Source organism: Tachypleus tridentatus, chromosome 2 (assembly GCF_004210375.1).
Source record: "Tachypleus tridentatus isolate NWPU-2018 chromosome 2, ASM421037v1, whole genome shotgun sequence".
In the NCBI taxonomy this organism is placed as follows: domain Eukaryota; kingdom Metazoa; phylum Arthropoda; class Merostomata; order Xiphosura; family Limulidae; genus Tachypleus; species Tachypleus tridentatus.
This window is the reverse complement of record NC_134826.1, coordinates 146,045,352-146,069,094: the sequence shown is the minus strand read 5'-3', so window position 1 is coordinate 146,069,094 and position 23,743 is coordinate 146,045,352. Positions and strand designations below refer to the sequence as shown.

At 34.8% G+C, this 23,743-nt stretch overlaps 1 protein-coding gene across 1 annotated transcript in view; it reads right to left on the bottom strand.

The window, feature by feature from the left end:
• Nucleotides 1-5,682: 5,682 nt before the first annotated feature.
• Nucleotides 5,683-23,743, bottom strand: part of LOC143245628 (uncharacterized) — a 92,280-nt gene continuing 74,219 nt past the window's right edge. The window contains exons 3-7 of the mRNA XM_076491980.1: nucleotides 16,424-16,500; nucleotides 14,440-14,576; nucleotides 12,563-12,764; nucleotides 6,236-6,254; nucleotides 5,683-6,029 (exon numbers count right to left, since the gene is read on the bottom strand). Of these exons, the coding sequence (XP_076348095.1) occupies nucleotides 5,871-6,029; nucleotides 6,236-6,254; nucleotides 12,563-12,764; nucleotides 14,440-14,576; nucleotides 16,424-16,500 (594 nt within the window). The 3' untranslated portion in view covers nucleotides 5,683-5,870. The remainder of the gene's footprint in view (nucleotides 6,030-6,235; nucleotides 6,255-12,562; nucleotides 12,765-14,439; nucleotides 14,577-16,423; nucleotides 16,501-23,743) is intronic.

Here is a 23,743-nt window from a genome sequence, read left to right as displayed (position 1 = left end):
AGTGTTCAACATGTAGATAACAGAGAAAACAAGTAGTGTTGAACATGTAGACAAAGAGAAAAGAAAGTAGTGTTGAACATGTAGACACAAGAGAAAACAAGTAGTGTTCAACATGTAGACAAGAGAAAACAAGTAGTGTTCAACATGTAGATAAGAGAAAACATGTTGTGTTCAACATGTAGATAAGAGAAAACAAGTAGTGTTGAACTTGTAGACAAGAGAAAACAAGTAGTGTTCAACATGTAGATAAGAGAAAACAAGTAGTGTTCAACATGTAGATGACAGAAAACAAGTAGTGTTCAACATGTAGATAACAGAAAACAAGTAGTGTTGAACATGTAGACAAGAGAAAAAAAAGAAGTAGTGTTGAACATGTAGACAAGAGAAAACAAGTAGTATTCAACAAGTAGACAAGAGAAAACAAGTAGTGTTCAACATGTAGACAAGAGAAAACAAGTAGTGTTCAACATGTAGATAAGAGAAAACATGTTGTGTTCAACATGTAGATAAGAGAAAACAAGTAGTGTTCAACATGTAGATAAGAGAAAACAAGTAGTGTTCAACATGTAGATAAGAGAAAACATGTTGTGTTCAACATGTAGATAAGAGAAAACAAGAAGTGTTGAACATGTAGACAAGAGAAAAGAAGTAGTGTTGAACATGTAGACAAGAGAAAACAAGTAGTGTTCAACAAGTAGACAAGAGAAAACAAGTAGTGTTCAACATGTAGACAAGAGAAAACAAGTAGTGTTCAACATGTAGATAAGAGAAAACATGTTGTGTTCAACATGTAGATAAGAGAAAACAAGAAGTGTTGAACATGTAGACAAGAGAAAAGAAGTAGTGTTGAACATGTAGACAAGAGAAAACAAGTAGTGTTCAACAAGTAGACAAGAGAAAACAAGTAGTGTTCAACATGTAGACAAGAGAAAACAAGTAGTGTTCAACATGTAGACAAGAGAAAACAAGTAGTGTTCAACATGTAGATAAGAGAAAACATGTTGTGTTCAACATGTAGATAAGAGAAAACAAGTAGTGTTCAACATGTAGATAAGAGAAAACAAGTAGTGTTCAACATGTAGATAAGAGAAAACATGTTGTGTTCAACATGTAGATAGCAGAAAACAAGTAGTGTTCAACATGTAGATAACAGAAAACAAGTAGTGTTGAACATGTAGACAAAGAGAAAAGAAGTAGTGTTGAACATGTAGACAAGAGAAAACAAGTAGTATTCAACAAGTAGATAACAGAAAACAAGTAGTGTTCAACATGTAGATAACAGAAAACAAGTAGTGTTCAACATGTAGATAACAGAAAACAAGTAGTGTTCAACATGTAGATAACAGAAAACAAGTAGTGTTCAACATGTAGATAACAGAAAACAAGTAGTGTTGAACATGTAGACAAGAGAAAAGAAGTAGTGTTGAACATGTAGACAAGAGAAAACAAGTAGTGTTCAACATGGAGACAAGAGAAAACAAGTAGTGTTCAACATGTAGATAAGAGAAAACATGTTGTGTTCAACATGTAGATAAGAGAAAACAAGTAGTGTTGAACATGTAGACAAGAGAAAACAAGTAGTGTTCAACATGTAGATAAGAGAAAACAAGTAGTGTTCAACATGTAGACAAGAGAAAACAAGTAGTGTTCAACATGTAGATAAGAGAAAACAAGTAGTGTTCAACATGTAGATGACAGAAAACAAGTAGTGTTCAACATGTAGATAACAGAAAACAAGTAGTGTTGAACATGTAGACAAGAGAAAAGAAGTAGTGTTGAACATGTAGACAAGAGAAAACAAGTAGTATTCAACAAGTAGACAAGAGAAAACAAGTAGTGTTCAACATGTAGACAAGAGAAAACAAGTAGTGTTCAACATGTAGATAAGAGAAAACATGTTGTGTTCAACATGTAGATAAGAGAAAACAAGTAGTGTTCAACATGTAGATAAGAGAAAACAAGTAGTGTTCAACATGTAGATAAGAGAAAACATGTTGTGTTCAACATGTAGATAAGAGAAAACAAGTAGTGTTCAACATGTAGATAACAGAAAACAAGTAGTGTTGAACATGTAGACAAGAGAAAAGAAGTAGTGTTGAACATGTAGACAAGAGAAAACAAGTAGTGTTCAACATGTAGATAAGAGAAAACAAGTAGTGTTCAACATGTAGATAAGAGAAAACAAGTAGTGTTCAACATGTAGATAACAGAAAACAAGTAGTGTTCAACATGTAGATAACAGAAAACAAGTAGTGTTGAACATGTAGACAAGAGAAAAGAAGTAGTGTTGAACATGTAGACAAGAGAAAACAAGTAGTATTCAACAAGTAGACAAGAGAAAACAAGTAGTGTTCAACATGTAGACAAGAGAAAACAAGTAGTGTTCAACATGTAGACAAGAGAAAACAAGTAGTGTTCAACATGTAGATAAGAGAAAACATGTTGTGTTCAACATGTAGATAAGAGAAAACAAGAAGTGTTCAACATGTAGACAAGAGAAAACAAGTAGTGTTCAACATGTAGATAAGAGAAAACAAGTAGTGTTCAACATGTAGATAAGAGAAAACAAGAAGTGTTGAACATGTAGACAAGAGAAAAGAAGTAGTGTTGAACATGTAGACAAGATAAAACAAGTAGTGTTCAACAAGTAGACAAGAGAAAACAAGTAGTGTTCAACATGTAGACAAGAGAAAACAAGTAGTGTTCAACATGTAGATAAGAGAAAACAAGTAGTGTTTAACATGTAGATAAGAGAAAACATGTTGTGTTCAACATGTAGATAAGAGAAAACAAGAAGTGTTGAACATGTAGACAAGAGAAAAGAAGTAGTGTTGAACATGTAGACAAGAGAAAACAAGTAGTGTTCAACATGTAGACAAGAGAAAACAAGTAGTGTTCAACAAGTAGACAAGAGAAAACAAGTAGTGTTCAACATGTAGACAAGAGAAAACAAGTAGTGTTCAACATGTAGATAAGAGAAAACATGTTGTGTTCAACATGTAGATAAGAGAAAACAAGAAGTGTTGAACATGTAGACAAGAGAAAAGAAGTAGTGTTGAACATGTAGACAAGAGAAAACAAGTAGTGTTCAACAAGTAGACAAGAGAAAACAAGTAGTGTTCAACATGTAGACAAGAGAAAACAAGTAGTGTTCAACATGTAGATAAGAGAAAACATGTTGTGTTCAACATGTAGATAAGAGAAAACAAGTAGTGTTCAACATGTAGATAAGAGAAAACAAGTAGTGTTCAACATGTAGATAAGAGAAAACATGTTGTGTTCAACATGTAGATAACAGAAAACAAGTAGTGTTGAACATGTAGATAACAGAAAACAAGTAGTGTTGAACATGTAGACAAGAGAAAAGAAGTAGTGTTGAACATGTAGACAAGAGAAAACAAGTAGTATTCAACAAGTAGATAACAGAAAACAAGTAGTGTTCAACATGTAGATAACAGAAAACAAGTAGTGTTCAACATGTAGATAACAGAAAATAAGTAGTGTTCAACATGTAGATAACAGAAAACAAGTAGTGTTGAACATGTAGACAAGAGAAAAGAAGTAGTGTTGAACATGTAGACAAGAGAAAACAAGTAGTGTTCAACATGTAGACAAGAGAAAACAAGTAGTGTTCAACATGTAGATAAGAGAAAACATGTTGTGTTCAACATGTAGATAAGAGAAAACAAGTAGTGTTGAACATGTAGACAAGAGAAAACAAGTAGTGTTCAACATGTAGATAACAGAAAACAAGTAGTGTTGAACATGTAGACAAGAGAAAAGAAGTAGTGTTGAACATGTAGACAAGAGAAAACAAGTAGTATTCAACAAGTAGACAAGAGAAAACAAGTAGTGTTCAACATGTAGACAAGAGAAAACAAGTAGTGTTCAACATGTAGATAAGAGAAAACATGTTGTGTTCAACATGTAGATAAGAGAAAACAAGTAGTGTTCAACATGTAGATAAGAGAAAACATGTTGTGTTCAACATGTAGATAAGAGAAAACAAGTAGTGTTCAACATGTAGATAACAGAAAACAAGTAGTGTTGAACATGTAGACAAGAGAAAAGAAGTAGTGTTGAACATGTAGACAAGAGAAAACAAGTAGTGTTCAACATGTAGATAAGAGAAAACAAGTAGTGTTCAACATGTAGATAACAGAAAACAAGTAGTGTTCAACATGTAGATAACAGAAAACAAGTAGTGTTGAACATGTAGACAAGAGAAAAGAAGTAGTGTTGAACATGTAGACAAGAGAAAACAAGTAGTATTCAACAAGTAGACAAGAGAAAACAAGTAGTGTTCAACATGTAGACAAGAGAAAACAAGTAGTGTTCAACATGTAGATAAGAGAAAACATGTTGTGTTCAACATGTAGATAAGAGAAAACAAGTAGTGTTCAACATGTAGATAAGAGAAAACAAGTAGTGTTCAACATGTAGATAAGAGAAAACAAGTAGTGTTCAACATGTAGATAAGAGAAAACATGTTGTGTTCAACATGTAGATAAGAGAAAACATGTTGTGTTCAACATGTAGATAAGAGAAAACAAGAAGTGTGGTAGCGACTTGAGTTTGTGTTTTCAACTGCTTTACGTTTCAAATTAATTATCGCGATTACAATAAACGAATTATGAGTGTACGAACTTCGAATCATCTTTGATGGATTGTTTAGGCACAGTATTCATCATGAAACCTGAAGACGAAAGGCGGAAGACTTTCAATACGTTGTCTTTTACACTTGTGTCTCCACAATAGGCAGTTGCCGTCCATTCTACAAAGTTTCATTACGAATCATCTTCGTTAATTAATTAGTTAATTGACCAATAAACGTATTTTTGATAACTCCCTTTAGATTATTAGAATATTTCAAATTTCTTACATCAAATTGAATAGCTTATATAGCTGTAGCTGGGGAGTTTGAAAGAGTCAATAATGGAATGTTTACGTCTGGCTGACTGACAAGCAATATCTAAAGTGGCACCATCTAGTGATTAATCTTAGATTGATTATGACAAACCAAGTTCACTATTTTGCAGGATTGATTGCAGTCATTTCACCCTCACTAATAGCCAAAAATATTGTAGGTATTTTAATAATGTGCAATTATCCTGTCATAATTAATTACTCATAACTGCTTATCGGACTACTTCTGAATTAATTGTGAGTTTTCATTTCTTCATTAATCTGTGTAACATAAGCAAAGAAAATACAAAGTCTACGAAAGTCTGAAGCTACTAATTTTAGCGAGGACGAAAAAAGTTCACATTAACATCAAACTATATTTACATTACGCCACCTAGTGTAAATTATTGTTAATCTAAAAATGATGATAAAATGTAAACAATAGCCGACAGATCAACATTGTCGTGTCGTTCTAAATCTTAGCATACAATTATCACTGACTTCATCACTCTAAAAAACTCCAACTGTTTATTATCTTGCATGAAGAATGTCACCAGATGGCGCAATATATAGGAAACGTTCCCACAGTCTACCTGATATTTCCTTATTTCCACGTTCTTTTATCGTGAAATCTTTATTCAAATATTTGTTTGGTAACGAGTTGAATTAGTTATCGCTAAAAGAAGGGGTAGGTTCCTAGAGGTTTTGATTTTTATTTGTAGCTGGCCTCTTCGCAAATTTCTTGTTACTAAAGTCGGTTGCGAACAACCATGTATATATTTTTTCATAAAGTATTAAATAGTTTATTCCAAAGAACCGTGGAAGTACATGTCGCATTTTCAAGTTTCTGTTTTCAATACTTATGATATTTTCTTTCTTTGTTTCTCTCACGAATCTTCAGAGCTATTATCAAATCAAAAGTTATAAAAAAGCGTTCCCAAACGATCTCATGCGGAACCACTTCGCTACAAAAGCGCCAGGTACAGATCCGACTGGAGAAACCGGAGATATGTATCTCGTTCCATTAATCCCTGAATTCGCTTCTGGGCTTGGTCAAAGGAGTGATGGTCAGGGTTGGAAAGACTGTTGAAAATTGTGTTTTTTCGTTGTGGAGTCAGATTGACCTAAATGAAGGAGTCAACAGAAACTCTCAGTGGTGTTATTATAAACATAACTTTTTGAATACTGAGAAAAACCTAATATAACTGTAGTATATAGAAACTACATTAAAGATTTTACTCCTGAATTAATAGCGATTTAAAAACCTGTGAAGAAAATCCAGTATAATTTAACTTAGACTAATAAAACTGTATCGTTGAGATATACATACATATACAGAAACACATTTTCTAAAGTATTCAATAAGTGATTTATTGCAGTAGTACAAAACACATAACATGACAAAGGATGAGCATTTTAAAGCCTACCAAAGATTAGTTAGAATAAGGAATTGTTATTCAACTGTAACTATGTTTATTTAAAAAGTGTAACACGTGAACACGTCTCCTTATCTCCTATAAAGTATCTAGTGGATATAAAAACAAAACAAAAAAACATGACCGTAACAGTGTCAACTAACTCAATCAATAATACATAAAGTCTAAGATGATTGTAATGTATGTGGTATACGAAGTGTAATGGTATCGTCTTAACCACTTAGAATTTCAACTACTCAAACCTATTTAAGACAAATCATTTGAAATATTATTAACGGAAAGTCAAAAGAAACATTCGTTAAGTGACGTCTGTCTGTCCAATTCGAATTTTCTAAATTGCCAAACTCTATTCCAACAACGTCATTTGAAATTTAATTGGAATGGGGGAGGGGTTTAACTCTTACGGGAGAGTTTGCTAAAGTGAAAGTTCAATAATACATGTCGTGGTATTGGTATGTATGTAATGTTATAGAACGCACATGTCAAAACTGGTACTTAACTGGACGAGAAAAGGGTAAAATTTCTCTTATTGTTCCCATCATAAGATTTCCCTGAATTCGTGCTATGTCTAGTAAAGTTAACAAACATTAGTTGTTAATTTCAAACTGTTTATAAAATCGTATAAATCTGGCACGTGTTCTTACATCGCTTGTAAATCAATAACATGTCTTTATTTCATTAACTATAATTCTTAAATTAATTAGGTACGATTAACGAATAACGTCTCAATATAATTGTTTATATAAGAGACGATGTAATTAAACACATTAGTTTATTAGATTTTAATGATATATTTAGATTAACACATGTAACTTTAGGTGATAACACATTTAGATTAACACATATAACTTTAGGTGATAACACATTTAGATTAACACATGTAACTTTAGGTGATAACACATTCAGATGAACACATGTAACTTTAGGTGATAACACATTTAGATTAACACATGTAACTTTAGGTAAGAACACATTTAGATTAACACATGTAACTTTAGGTAAGAACACATTTAGATTAACACGTGTAACTTTAAGTAAGAACACATTTAGATTAACACATGTAACTTTAGGTAAGAACACATTTAGATTAACACATGTAACTTTAGGTAAGAACACATTTAGATTAACACATGTAACTTTAGGTAAGAACACATTTAGATTAACACATGTAACTATAGGTAAGAACACATTTCGATTAACACATGTAACTTTAGATGATAACACATTTCGATTAACACATGTAACTTTAGATGATAACACATTTAGATTAACACATGTAACTATAGGTAAGAACACATTTAGATTAACACATGTAACTATAGGTAAAAACACATTTAGATTAACACATGTAACTTTAGGTAAGAACACATATAAATTAACACATGTAACTTTAGGTAAGAACACATTTAGATTAACACATGTAACTTTAGGTAAGAACACATTTAGATTAACACATGTAACTTTAGGTGATAACACATTTAGATTAATACATGTAACTTTAGGTAAGAACACATTTAGATTAACACATGTAACTTTAGGTAAGAACACATTTAAATTAACACATGTAACTTTAGGTAAGAACACATTTAGATTAACACATGTAACTTTAGGTGATAACACATTTAGATTAATACATTTAACTTTAGGTAAGAACACATTTAGATTAACACATGTAACTTTAGGTAAGAACACATTTAAATTAACACATGTAACTTTAGGTAAGAACACATTTAGATTGACACATGTAACTTTAGGTAAGAACACATTTAGATTAACACATGTAAGTTTAGGTAAGAACATATTTAGATTAACACATGTAACTTTAGGTAAGAACACATTTAGATTAACACATGTAACTTTAGGTAAGAACATATTTAGATTAACACAGGTAACTTTAAGTAAGAACACATTTAGATTGACACATGTAACTTTAGGTAAGAACACATTTAGATTAACACATGTAACTTTAGGTAAGAACACATTTAGATTAACACATGTAACTTTAGGTAAGAACACATTTAGATTAACACATGTAACTTTAGGTAAGAACACATTTAGATTAACACATGTAACTTTAGGTGATAACACATTTAGATTAACACATGTAACTTTAGGTGTACACATTTAGATTAACACATGTAACTTTAGGAAGAACACATTTAGATTAACACATGTAACTTTAGGTAAGAACACATTTAGATTAACACATGTAACTATAGGTATTTAGAACACATTTAGATTTAACACATGTAACTTTAGGTAAGAACACATTTAGATTAACACATGTAACTTTAGGTAAGAACACATTTAGATTAACACATGTAACTTTAGGTAAGAACACATTTAGATTAACACATGTAACTTTAGGTAAGAACACATTTAGATTAACACATGTAACTTTAGGTAAGAACACATTTAGATTAACACATGTAACTTTAGGTAAGAACACATTTAGATTAACACATGTAACTTTAGGTGTAACTTTAACTTTAGGTAAGAACACATTTAGATTAACACATGTAACTTTAGGTAAGAACACATTTAGATTAACACATGTAACTTTAGGTAAGAACACATTTAGATTAACACATGTAACTTTAGGTAAGAACACATTTAGATTAACACATGTAACTTTAGGTAAGAACACATTTAGATTAAACTAACTTTAGGTAAGAACACATTTAGATTAACACATGTAACTTTAGATGATAAGAACACATTTCGATTAACACATGTAACTTTAGATGATAACACATTTAGATTAACACATGTAACTATAGGTAAGAACACATTTAGATTAACACATGTAACTATAGGTAAGAACACATTTAGATTAACACATGTAACTTTAGGTAAGAACACATATAAATTAACACATGTAACTTTAGGTAAGAACACATTTAGATTAACACATGTAACTTTAGGTAAGAACACATTTAGATTAACACATGTAACTTTAGGTGATAACACATTTAGATTAATACATGTAACTTTAGGTAAGAACACATTTAGATTAACACATGTAACTTTAGGTAAGACATTTAGATTAACACATGTAACACATTTAGATTAACACATGTAACTTTAGGTAAGATTAAACATGTAACATTTAGATTTAACACATGTAACTTTAGGTGATAACACATTTAGATTAATACATTTAACTTTAGGTAAGAACACATTTAGATTAACACATGTAACTTTAGGTAAGAACACATTTAAATTAACACATGTAACTTTAGGTAAGAACACATTTAGATTAACACATGTAACTTTAGGTAAGAACACATTTAGATTAACACATGTAACTTTAGGTAAGAACACATTTAGATTAACACATGTAACTTTAGGTAAGAACACATTTAGATTAACACATGTAACTTTAGGTAAGAACACATTTAGATTAACACATGTAACTTTAGGTAAGAACACATTTAGATTGAACACATGTAACTTTAGGTAAGAACACATTTAGATTAACACATGTAACTTTAGGTAAGAACACATTTAGATTAACACATGTAACTTTAGGTAAGAACACATTTAGATTAACACATGTAACTTTAGGTAAGAACACATTTAGATTAACACATGTAACTTTAGGATAATAACACATTTAGATTAACACATGTAACTTTAGGTAAGAACACATTTAGATTAACACATGTAACTATAGGTAAGAACACATTTAGATTAACACATGTAACTTTAGGTAAGAACACATTTAGATTAACACATGTAACTTTAGGTAAGAACAAATTTAGATTAACACATGTAACTTTAGGTAAGAACACATTTAGATTAACACATGTAACTTTAGGTAAGAACACATTTAGATTAACACATGTAACTTTAGGTAAGAACACATTTAGATTAACACATGTAACTTTAGGTGAAGAACACATTTAGATTAACACATGTAACTTTAGGTAAGAACACATTTAGATTAACACATGTAACATGTAACTTTAGGTAGAACACATTTAGATTAACACATGTAACTTTAGGTAAGAACACATTTAAATTAACACATGTAACTTTAGGTAAGAACACATTTAGATTAACACATGTAACTTTAGGTAAGAACACATTTAGATTAACACATGTAACTTTAGGTAAGAACACATTTAGATTAACACATGTAACTTTAGGTAAGAACACATTTAGATTAACACATGTAACTTTAGGTAAGAACACATTTAGATTAACACATGTAACTTTAGGTGATAACACATTTAGATTAATACATGTAACTTTAGGTAAGAACACATTTAGATTAACACATGTAACTTTAGGTAAGAACACATTTAAATTAACACATGTAACTTTAGGTAAGAACACATTTAGATTAACACATGTAACTTTAGGTGATAACACATTTAGATTAACACAGGTAACTTTAGGTAAGAACATATTTAGATTAACACATGTAACTTTAGGTGATAACACATTTCAATTAACACATGTAACTTTTATTTTGTATGGGTATTAAAACTTTAATTAAAGTAAAGTACAGAACAACGTTTCGACCTTCTTACGTCATCTGCAGGTTAACAAAGACTGTTTGTAACTGACCATTGCTGGGTACGTCTTAGGTTCAAGAGTATAAATGGATACGAGATTAAAACTTTGTAGAATGGACGACAACTGCCTGTTGTGGAGACACAGGTGTAGAGGACGACGTTTCGAAAGTCTTCCGCCTCTCGTCTTCTATACTTGTGTCTCCACAACAGGCAGTTGTCGTCCATTCTACAAAGTTCCATCATGTATACTTTGCTTAAACAATCTATCAAAGGTACAATATTGTAGAGGGCGTTGCAATTAGATGTTAGGATATTAATTAAAATAGGTATAAAGGTGTTCCTTTATATTGGCTTAATTTTGTTTTGAGTTCTTGTTTTAGTAGAGTTTTTGATTTTACGCTTGCTTGTATTTTTTCTCTACTGATATCTGGGTGTTTTTTTGTGGTTATGTTGTGTCTATTTGTTTTCAAAAACGTGTGAAGGCGTTTTTTTGTGTTCTTTGAATCCAGTTTCCATTTTTCTACTTGTTTCTCCAAATATAGAAGCCATAGCAGTTGTTGCATTGTATTTTATAAATTATGTTGGTGTTGTGTTTGTCAGTGTAGGTTTCATATAGTATGGACTTAATTCTGTACCTGGTTTGTGAATAAATTTGGTGTTTACTGGAATGTTGTGTTTTGTTATAAGTTTTTCCAAATGTTAGTTGTTATTTGCTGATGTCGGAAACATACGGTATGCAACAGTATATGGTTTTGTGGTTTGTTATTTCTTTGAATTTATTGTTTGTTTGTTGTTAACTGTGTTGTTGGTCTAAGTGTGTGTGCATAATTTTACAACAGTTGTTAAAGAAATTTGCTTACGTTGGTAAAGTTTTGTTTCATTGGTTTATTAGGTTATTAATCAATAACCTGACATCTAATTGTAACGCCTCCTCTGGCCCGGCATGGTCAAGCGCGTTAAGGCGAGCGACTCGTAATCTGAGGGTCGCGGGTTCGCATCCGCGTCGCGCCAAACATGCTCGCCCTCCCAGCCGTGGGGGCGTTATAATGTGACGGTCAATCCCAAAATTCGTTGGTAAAAGAGTAGCCCAAGAGTTGGCGGTGGGTGGTGATGACTAGTTGCCTTCCCTCTAGTCTTACACTGCTAAATTAGAGACGGCTAGCACAGATAGCCCTGGAGTAGCTTTGTGCGAAATTTCAAAACAAACAAACAAACAATGCAACGCCTCCTACAATTTTATATCCTTTTATACTCTCAAACCTAACACATGCCCGGCAACGATCAGTCTTAAACTGTCTTCATTAACCTGAAGATGACCTAAGAAGTTGAAACGTTGTTCTATACTGTATTTTAATTAAAGTGGTAATACACATGCCAGTCATTTTGAGAATACATTTTAACTTCAAGTGGGTTTCTCATAATCGTGGACACGTAACGTTACGTGAGAGTCATCATCTAGATAAAAGCGTGTGGCTTTAGGTGACAACGCATTTAAATTATTACACGTGACCGAGCACAAAACGCCTTCTCCAACGCATTTTATGTGTCTGTTAAGCAAACGTATATTCGGGTCCAGTGTTAGGGACTGCAGTTGCTACATATCTGGGTGAGGACTTATCCGTGGATATTATACAAAATACTGTCTTTATACATAAGAATATATTTCTTCACCAGACAAAGAGCGATTGAAGAAGCTACATGAAAGAGAAGCGAATGGAAAGACATGGTTTTCTCACCTCTCTCGGCGCCTGAACAGCAATGTAATCATGATAAATCTTTCTGGCTTTAGAAGGAAGCTTATTGACACGTGATTGTTTATAGTCTTCGCAGGCCAACCAGAATTCAATATTTTCCTCGCTGAACTCCTTTGACAAGAACGCTCGAAAGAACATCTGACCGTCTGCAGAAGAAACAAAAACAATGAAACTATAAAAGGAAATGATCATCTGGACAAAGCTACATAACGGGCAATGTGTGCTCTGCCCACCACGAGTATCGAAACTCGGTTTCTAGCAATGTGAGTCCCATGACATACCGTTGTGCTACTGGGCGAGGGGGCGAAATGTAAAAGAGTTTCTATATTATACAGATTAGTATTAAAAACAAGACTAACAATAAGGGCTCTTATCCTTGTGCCCTCGTTCCTCGGTGCCAGTTTGTCGAAGCTAATGGGTTGTTACACTTAAATGCATGAGTTATTCTTATAGCGATTGTTGTTAAAACCCAAATGGCCTCTTTCTAAAGTTCTAACTACTTCCGAGTGCATATCCTTTTAGTTAATATTTATCATTCTGTCTTTTTGAAAGGCTCCGGCATGGCCAGGTGAGTAAGGCACTCATCTTGTCATCTGAGAGTCGCGTATTTGAACCACCGTCACACCATACATTCTCGCCCTTTCAGACGGAAGGATGTTCTAATGTGACGGTCAATCTCACTATTCGTTGGTAGAAGAGTAGCCCAAGAGTTGGCGGTGGGTGGTGATGACTAGCTGCCTTCCCTCTAGTCTTACACTGATAAATTAGGGATGACTGGTGCAGATAGCCCTTGTGTAGCTTTGCCCGAAATTCAAAACAAACCAAACCAAGCAACATGTTTGGTGGAATGTTGACTCGAACCCGAGACCTTCAAATTAAGAGTCGGGTGCTCTAACCACCTGGCCATGCTGGAGCCCGTAAAATAAGTAACAATGTATTGTATTTTTCAGGCGATTATTGAATAATCAAAACAAACCAAACCTTTTTGGAAATTCTTTTTTTTCTCTTTACTTATAATTCCTCTGCAATCTTTAGTGATAAACTCAGATTTTTTTGTCCAACGCGTGAGTTAAAAGACGACTTATTTCGATGTTTATCAAACAACGTATTCAAATAGTCCCTGTTGCCTTGTTTGTTGTAACGTAACAGCATATTCAATTATCTTCCGTATTCACTGTCTGGAAACGAACACATTCTAGTGGCTCAACGTTGACCCGGTGGGCTTATAACGCTAAAATGGGGGCTCAGTACCTGCGGTGGGATGGCTGTGCTTTGCCTACCACGGGTATCGAAACCCCTTTTCTAGCGGTGTGAGCCCGCAGTCATACTGCTGTGCCACTGAAGGACAAAACAAATATGGAATGTTTACATTCTATTCATTCCCAACAGACCCCCACTTGAGACCAACTAAACACAGGCTGAAGAGACAGCTGGATTGGCTGTTACCTTTAACGCGTTCATAGCTGCTGGAAATGTAAAGCGTATTCAATAGTATCGCAGCTCGAGCATCTGTCCTCTTGACACGCAGCCCAGCACGCTAACCGCTAGGCTACATCCAGATCCCTTATTTTATTAAGAGCTAGTATACTTTTAATTGCGTGGACATACCACTGTGGGGCAAGTTGTTGGTAGCCCAAAAGTTGGCGGTGGGTGGTGATGACTAGCTTCTTTCCCTCTAGTCTCACACTGCTAAATTGGGGACGGCTAGCACAGATAACCCTCGTGTAGCTTTGCGCGAAATTCAAACCAAACCTTTAAACAAACAAAGGAAAAAAATAACTTTTCACTTAAGGCACTGAAATCACAATTCACGTGACGTACATTTATTGGACATTAACTCCTGGAAAGACTCCGCCCACTTCTGAACTACTTCTCGTGGCGGTCGGACAGATTGCTGGAGTGATGCGTCCACCTGTCTTCTCCGTAGAAGATTCAGCCTCATCTTCATATCCTGAGCCCTAAAGTGTGACAATAAATAAATTAATTTATCATGCTTTACAAAGCCAACATCCATTTTACTTTGAAAAAAAATTCATAACATTATTTTGGTGTTTTTGTGATTAACAACTTTAATGTGAAATATATACATGGGAAACTTGGTATAAAAATAAACAAAAACAGATTATCCCTATAATTTATATTAATCTAAAACTTAATGCCAAAAATTTAATTCATCAAAATCCATGTAAAAGGTTTAAATGAAGACAACAACTCACTTTTAAGCTAAGCCTATTCTGTTCAAGATCAGAAACAGCTTACATGACTAGTGAAGTGAAGACGGTATGGGTGTCTGTGATAATGTGACGAGCTTAGAACAAGGCATACTTCATCACTCCGAGTTTTTGTTTGTTTTATTTTTACTGCGTCAGTCTCATTGGACTGGCAAGTTTAATGTTTACGTCAATTAATAAAGAATGCACTTGGCGTCTGTTGTTGAAATGCAAAAACAAAAACAAAAAAACAACGACATCTTAAGTCGTTGTCTCTTCCCACATTCCCTCCATTTTCTCTTTTTGTGTGCCATTTAACGGATAAAAATTCGAGTTTTTTTTTTCCTTTTAACGCACGTTCTTTGGTGTGGTCGACAACCCCTCAACCTGTTGAAAGGTAAGAGTAAACCAAATTACTGTTAATAAGAGCTCTTGCCATATATGGCAATATGAATGCGTCGTCAATAAGATATCTTGCCATATATGGCAATATGAATACGTCATTAATAAGAGCTCTTTCCATATATGGCAATATGAATACGTCATCAATAAGAGATCTTGCCATATATGGCAATATGAATACGTCATTAATAAGAGCTCTTTCCATATATGGCAATATGAATATGTCATCAATACCAGCCGCTTCATTTGTTGATATTCCAATTGTTTGTACTTTCGTTTAGGAATGATAAGTTTAAGTCAAATAACTACACGATTTTTTGTCATGACTAGTAGCCTAGTCTTAAAATAACTACACGATTTTTTGTCATGACTAGTAGCCTAGTCTTAAAATAACTACACGATTTTTTGTCATGACTAGTAGCCTAGTCTTAAAATAACTACACGATTTTTTGTCATGACTAGTAGCCTAGTCTTAAAATAACTACACGATTTTTTGTCATGACTAGTAGCCTAGTCTTAAAATAACTACACGATTTTTGTCATGACTAGTAGCCTAGTCTTAAAATAACTACACGATTTTTTGTCATGACTAGTAGCCTAGTCTTAAAATAACTACACGATTTTTTGTCATGACTAGTAGCCTAGTCTTAAAATATTTAACTGAATTATTAATTAATTACTATTTTAGTCTTCATTAATTATTAATTACCGGTAAGAATCCGAACGAGTAGATGACACACCTGCCTTTTTTTTTAATAATAACAAACAACAACAACAAAAAGACACATTGGAATCCCAACTCCAGATGTCACTATACCTACAAAAGATCAGAATTCTCTTGCAAACATTAGCAGAATCAGCAGCTGGCGCGTAGGATAAAACTAACTGGTAATTAGCGACTACCTGATTGCTACAGTCCGTTTTCTGAGAGTAAGGAACTTCCTTATATTTTTGTTTATCCTAGCCAAAGCCACAGGTTATTGTTCTTTTAGGATAATCCCATGTTATAAACAAAGCGGAATGTGGTTCTTTCCAAATTCAATCAACTATCATGAGGTGATTTGATTTTGTCTCTATAAAACTTAATAACAAGTATTTTAACAAGAAGTTCATGCGTTCCCTCTCTGACAATTCTACATCAGGATCTTGCACAAATCTTAGTTCAAGTTTTTAACAGAACAAGTAACACTCACAAGGTTTTCCTTTCTTTCTTCTGCTTTTCATCTACGTCATACGCCGTTGATTCCATGGACTTAGTCTTCGTAACAGGCTGTATAGAAAAGGAAAGATGGGTGTGGAATGTCATCTAAATTTAATGTCATCACAGATGTCATAATGATGCCAACAACAAGAAAAAGAAGAAACAACTTCTACGGAATTTCAAAAGAACTTTATTTATTGTTTTCCAAGGACATTATAAGAATGTTGCGTGATTTTTTTACCTTTCCATGACCCAACGTCCTGACATTTTAGCTATCATATTGACCGAAAAACAGCACCAACAAGCAGATATTACAGGGTAACTGTATTTAAACCTGTAACTGCTTTAAGCCTATTAGAATGTTTTCCTGTTTCAGATGTAGTGTAGTCATGAATGACACGGATGAAAAAGAAAGTTTGAGAAACGATCACATTGAAGGACAGTGGTTTCTCTTCACGTGAAACGAACCTGGACGTTTGTTATTGTTAAGCTCCGATTATCATTTATGATAGAGAATTTGTAAAGCTGAGCATGTTCTAAATAGACAAGGCTATCTGTTAAAAAGGTTTCTGTTTTTTTAAAAAGAATTTTTAAGGTTTCATTACAACAGCATTCCACAAGGACAAAAACATCGAATTTATGCTGTTTTTCTTTAGTTTAGTCAGAATCAAAGGATTTTTTTCATTTTATACAATTATAATAAAAATATTTTTAAACATTTTCCCAGCAAAATTTCTATTTATAGACAAACAAACATAATTTCGTGATATATTACTGTTTTTTTTTTTATTTACACTTCACTATCAAATATATTCTAGTCATTGACGTGAAATCACGCCAGCGTAACTTTCGTCTAAAGAACGTAACTACATAGTAATGCAAAAGAAACCAAAAAATACAACATACATTGCACTATTCGTCATAACTAGCATATAAAACCAGCTGTAAGATCAAAAGCCCCAATAATAATCACAGAGACTCCAAAATATCGAACAAACTCCTCCATTATCTTCAGTTACTTCTATATCCATCCCAAGACGGGTCCTTATCAAATTAAAGAAATCGTAATAGAACATCTGGCTATGGTAGCTGAGTTCGTGTATCAAGTTTATTTCTGAGTGGGAGTGCTCACACATTTTGAAACATGGAGCTCCCAAACTCCCTAGGAGAACCAAGAACACAAAATATTATTCCAAAATCGGCTTCATACTCTGCGTTATATTTGGGTGACTTTCCAGGGTCGGTTTTTTTGCTGGGTGTTGAAGGCGTGTAACATAAAACACGTCTGCCGTTACTACCGAGTTCTCTACCTCTTTATACAAGGTTATCTGAAAATTACCTAGTGTATTCCGTACTGAGTTTTCAAACCATTTACACAACTTTAAACGATATAATAATGAATACTGTAATTATATGTTATGTTATAAACACATTGTGTGAAAGAATGTGTTATTTATCACACCATCCATTCACACTTTTTTTAAATTAATAACCTGGACAGTGAACGAGAACCACAGCTAGTCTTTCTTGAAGCGACACATGGTTATCTACGCTAGCCATTCCTAACTTTCGACTAATAGACTGAAAGAAAGGAAGCTAGTTGTCAGTACCCACCGTCAAATCTTGGGCTACTCTTACCGAAGTGGGCTCTGATTGTCACATTTTAACATACACACGGTCTCATGAAGGACTTTACGGTAACTGGTCGTGGACCTGTACACGCTCTCTCGGGTTTTCAGTCCGACACGCTAACAACAAGGCCTGAAAAAACGCCAATAATCCATGAGTAAAATATTCGAAATCGATTTAAATTAGGTTGTAAGAGGAACAAGCGTTGCATATTTCATCACCCTAAATTATTAGAATTCTTTACTATACGGAGCTCCAGACGCACGGGCTATTTCTTTTCTAAATTTAAAAGGTTTATCAAACGAAAAATAATTGTATATACTTCAAAACGTTAAGCTAGTTGTCTCAGTTACAACTGTTTTTGTATTCGTCTTCTCACCAAGGACGATTCACTATGTTCTAAAACAGTCCTCGCCTTGACGAGACCGAAAAATAGGACCTGTTTCTAGCTTTGAACGAGCACAGCTGTTGCTTCTAAAGGTCAAAGCGCACTTCTATCTCCGAACTAGCACAGCTGTAGCTTCTAAAGGTTAAAGTGCACTTCTAGCTTCGAACGAACACAGCTCTTGTTTCTGAAGGTCAAAGTGCACGATTTTTTGTTATTCTTCCGTATTTACAGCGAAGCTTATTGAAGTATAATAACAGTCACGAATGAAACGGGATATCAAAGGTGAATGATTTCCATTAACATAACAGTCACAATTTTTTAGTGTTTCTTTTTAAAGCCACTAACCCCCCAATCGAAACAAGAACAACAACACGAAAAATGTGAGCTCTAAAGATAGGTTAAGCTATTTGAGCATAACACTTGGCACTCCATAACAGTACAGAGCCGCTGTTGTTGGTCGATTGTTAAACTGTAAATTTAGAGAACAAACATTAACTTGTTTCCTATTATTTGTAGCAAACTTTCTACTGCAGATGTTCAACTTGTAAAGCTAGAACTTCTTCACGCAAAAATAAGGGAATGTTGCCAGACGATACATTTAGAGCAGTTACATATCCACAAAACACTTGTTTATCTTATATTCATGGAATCTGTTTAAACTTACCATTGCCTTGACAGGGTACTGTTACGTTAAAAATTCGGCTAGACTTCACAGGTTCAGGGGCAAACGCAGGGCATCACCATGACACCCGCCCTCACTCTATCAAGTTAATTTTATGTTTCATTAACTGTTTCTTCTTATTTCATTAAAATCACTTATCGGGATGTCATCACCCTTTTAAGAACCGATCCTGTTGTGGCATTGTTGCTTCTGTAGAAACAGGATGTGCAAGCAGTATGGTATTGTTGCTTCTGTAGAAACAGGATATGCAAGCAGTATGGTATTGTTGCTTCTGTAGGAACAGGATGTGCAAGCAGTATGGTATTGTTGCTTCTGTAGAAACAGAATGTGCAAGCAGTATGGTATTGTTGCTTCTGTAGAAACAGAATGTGCAAGCAGTATGGTATTGTTGCTTCTGTAGAAACAGGATATGCAAGCAGTATGGTATTGTTGCTTCTGTAGAAACAGGATGTGCAAGCAGTATGGTATTGTTGCTTCTGTAGAAACAGGATGTGCAAGCAGTATGGTATTGTTGCTTCTGTAGAAACAGAATGTGCAAGCAGTATGGTATTGTTGCTTCTGTAGAAACAGGATGTGCAAGCAGTATGGTATTGTTGCTTCTGTAGAAACAGGATATGCAAGCAGTATGGTATTGTTGCTTCTGTAGAAACAGGATGTGCAAGCAGTATGGTATTGTTGCTTCTGTAGAAACAGGATGTGCAAGCAGTATGGTATTGTTGCTTCTGTAGAAACAGGATGTGCAAGCAGTATGGTATTGTTGCTTCTGTAGAAACAGGATGTGCAAGCAGTATGGTATTGTTGCTTCTGTAGAAACAGGATGTGCAAAGCAGTATGGTATTGTTGCTTCTGTAGAAACAGGATGTGCAAGCAGTATGGTATTGTTGCTTCTGTAGAAACAGAATGTGCAAGCAGTATGGTATTGTTGCTTCTGTAGAAACAGGATGTGCAAGCAGTATGGTATTGTTGCTTCTGTAGAAACAGGATGTGCAAGCAGTATGGTATTGTTGCTTCTGTAGAAACAGAATGTGCAAGCAGTATGGTATTGTTGCTTCTGCAGAAACAGGATGTGCTGCGTAGCTTTTGCTCTATTATGTGTAACACATTGATATATATTATAATAACACGTTGTTGATTATTTGAAGCCTGTTAAAAATTAGTTTCGTAAAAACAACAGAAAAGCACATGACAAACTGCACAGACGTTCCCTATATAACAACTTATTCTTTATCACGGGTTTCTAGTAAAACTAATCACAGAGAGACAGGTTACCGGAGCATTGTCTTATTCTAGTTTGTTGAAATTCGCGCAAAGCTACACGAGGGCTATCTAAGCTAACCGTTGTTAATTTAGCAGTGTAAGGCTAGAGAGAAGGCAGCTACCCATTACCGTCCCCGCCAACTCTTAGGTTACTCTTTTACCAATGAATAGTGAGATTGACCGTTACATTATAACGTCCTCACGACTAAAATGGCAAACGCGTTTGGTGGTACGGGGTTTCAAATCCGCTTTCTTCAGATTACGAGTCGAACACCCTAGCTACATGGCCATGCCGGGCATATCTCATTCTAAACAAAATAACAAACACATTGGTATTAAATCAAACTACAATTACCTCAGTTAACTGTTACATGGAATTATTGGAGGCAGCGTTACTGTTTGTTTGTTTTTTGAATTTCGCACAAAGCTACTCGAGGGCTATCTGTGCTAGCCGTCTCTAATTTAGCAGAGTAAGACTAGAGGGAAGGCAGCTAGTCATCACTACCCATCGCCAACTCTTGAGCTACTCTTTTACCAACGAATAGTGGGATTGACCGTAACATTATAACGCCCCCACAGCTGAAAGAGCGAGCATGTTTGGCGCGACGGGGATGCGAACCCGCAGCGTTACTGAGCTTTGGACTCGTAGTCCATGGTTTCTGTTGCGTAATTGAGCAAAAAGGGTACTTTACCCCCAGTTATTTCAGCTGTTGTCTAGGTGTTAACTTGCGATGGACTGGCACCCCCTTTAGGAGCGGATGGGATAAAATGGATATGTCATCATTTTCAAACCGCTTGAGCAAATCAAGGCAGAGTTCTGAACTGGATCTTTTATGGGATGTTGGCATATAATTTGGTTATTATGATACCTAGCATCAGTGGAGCCACATGTTGGATATTTCGAAGATGTACAAGTCAAACTATACATTTCCTTGTTGGAGCCCGTTGAGAGGTTCACTTCATCACTTTACAGTCCCCACTTTCCGCCTATCTACTCTCAACTGTTCATTTGATCTTTAAAAAGAATTTTAAGTCTTACATTGCCATGGAGATATGTGAGTCTTCCTCCAAGTCTCATGTGATAAATAGATATTTAAATAGTGTCTTCCTTGATTGTGTAGCCTTGTATCCAAAGATAAAAGTATATATTTGATACTGAAGGGTTGACTGTCTATAAATGTGATAGTGAAGGAGTTAATAACTTGGAGAGGTTAAGACAGTCTAATCACCAACCACGAGTTCATGAACATTCATGAGAAATAGCTATTTCGAGGCACAGTTTAAGGGTTATATTTTAACAACTGATTAGATACTCCTAATGTAACATGGTAACAACTAATTCTCCTACCTCTGATTAACAATTAGTGGTATTATACTATAATAAACCGCCCCCTCCTCCCGTGGTACAGCGGAATGTCTGTGGACTCACACCGTTAGAAACTGGGTTTCGATACACGTAGTAGGCAGAGCATGGCTTTGTGCTTAACTCTAAAAAAAACAACAACCTAATAAATTGTTGTTGGTCTGGTATCGAAGAACAGGTTGACAACCAACTAAATGTTAATAAGCCAACGGAAAAAAAAAGAAAATAGATTTCCGACACTCCATGACAGTTAATACACATCGCATGAAAATAAAAACAACATGTGAAGCAAGCAGTATCGTATCAAACACAAAGCAGAATTTTTACAACTATTGACTTGTCGCTATAATACTCTGTATGACACGTCACCTGATACAGAGTGATGGAAAATAAAGTAGGCCACGCTCTCCAGGGAGTCAGAAGGTGATCTGCCCTGACTAGTTTACCCAAAACATAGACAGCCCAAGGTCACCTAGGCTTAACTTTAGTTGTTGACTTATCTCAACTTTAATGTTTATAAATTAGAAGCGACTCTCTCAACCCAGATACATTCAAAACTCAAATGCGTGAGAGAAACTGGCACGGTCAGAAAGGAACAAGGCCATTAGAAGGGTGATCTTATTTTTGTTTTCTTTCCTATTTCTGCGGTATTCCACGCTGCATCTGATTTATTAAATCAAGCACATAAGTAGATTCAAATTTATATAAGTTTAGACCAAACATAAACTGATATTGAAAGTTAATATTCTACGCATAAACACGAGCAGGCACTTATTGTTTCACAATCCTTACAGTAATGTGTTCAACTTACACCAGCTAGCACTAGTCGAAATCATGTTATAAACTACACCTATTTAGACAAAATGCTAGGCTATGCTCGGTATAAACAAATTATACCAAAACATAAATATTCCGTTATATATGTATATTTACTAATTTGAAGAAATACTGTCCCATCACACAAAAAAAAATGTTTAGTAATAACTCCGCTCGTGTAATGAAATAAAATCACAAATTCTGCAAAGTTGCAAAAACTTGAGTATTTTCCACGAATACGTTTTTATTACGGCTTTTCAATCACATTTCAGAACGAAATGTACCCAGCATGAGATCAATTTATCTCCCCTTCTTGGTACCCCCCTCCTCATGAGTGAACCGTTAATTTATGGACTCATAACTCTGAGATCCAACGTTCGATCCCACTCCTCTGTAGACACTGTGCAGTTATCCCATTGTTTAGCTTTGCACTGCTCTGTAGACACTGTGCAGTTATCCCATTGTTTAGCTTTGCACTCCTCTGTAGACACTGTGCAGTTATCCCATTGTTTAGCTTTGCACTCCTCTGTAGACACTGTGCAGTTATCCCATTGTTTAGCTTTGCACTCCTCTGTAGACACTGTACAGTTATCCCATTGTTTAGCTTTGCACTCCTCTGTAGACACTGTGCAGTTATCCCATTGTTTAGCTTTGCACTCCTCTGTAGACACTGTGCAGTTATCCCATTGTTTAGCTTTGCACTCCTCTGTAGACACTGTGCAGTTATCCCAATGTTTAGCTTTGCACTCCTCTGTAGACACTGTGCAGTTATCCCATTGTTTAGCTTTGCACTGCTCTGTAGACACTGTGCAGTTATCCCATTGTTTAGCTTTGCACTCCTCTGTAGACACTGTGCAGTTATCCCATTGTTTAGCTTTGCACTCCTCTGTAGACACTGTGCAGTTATCCCATTGTTTAGCTTTGCACTCCTCTGTAGACACTGTACAGTTATCCCATTGTTTAGCTTTGCACTCCTCTGTAGACACTGTGCAGTTATCCCATTGTTTAGCTTTGCACTCCTCTGTAGACACTGTGCAGTTATCCCATTGTTTAGCTTTGCACTCCTCTGTAGACACTGTGCAGTTATCCCATTGTTTAGCTTTGCACTCCTCTGTAGACACTGTGCAGTTATCCCAATGTTTAGCTTTGCACTCCTCTGTAGACACTGTGCAGTTAT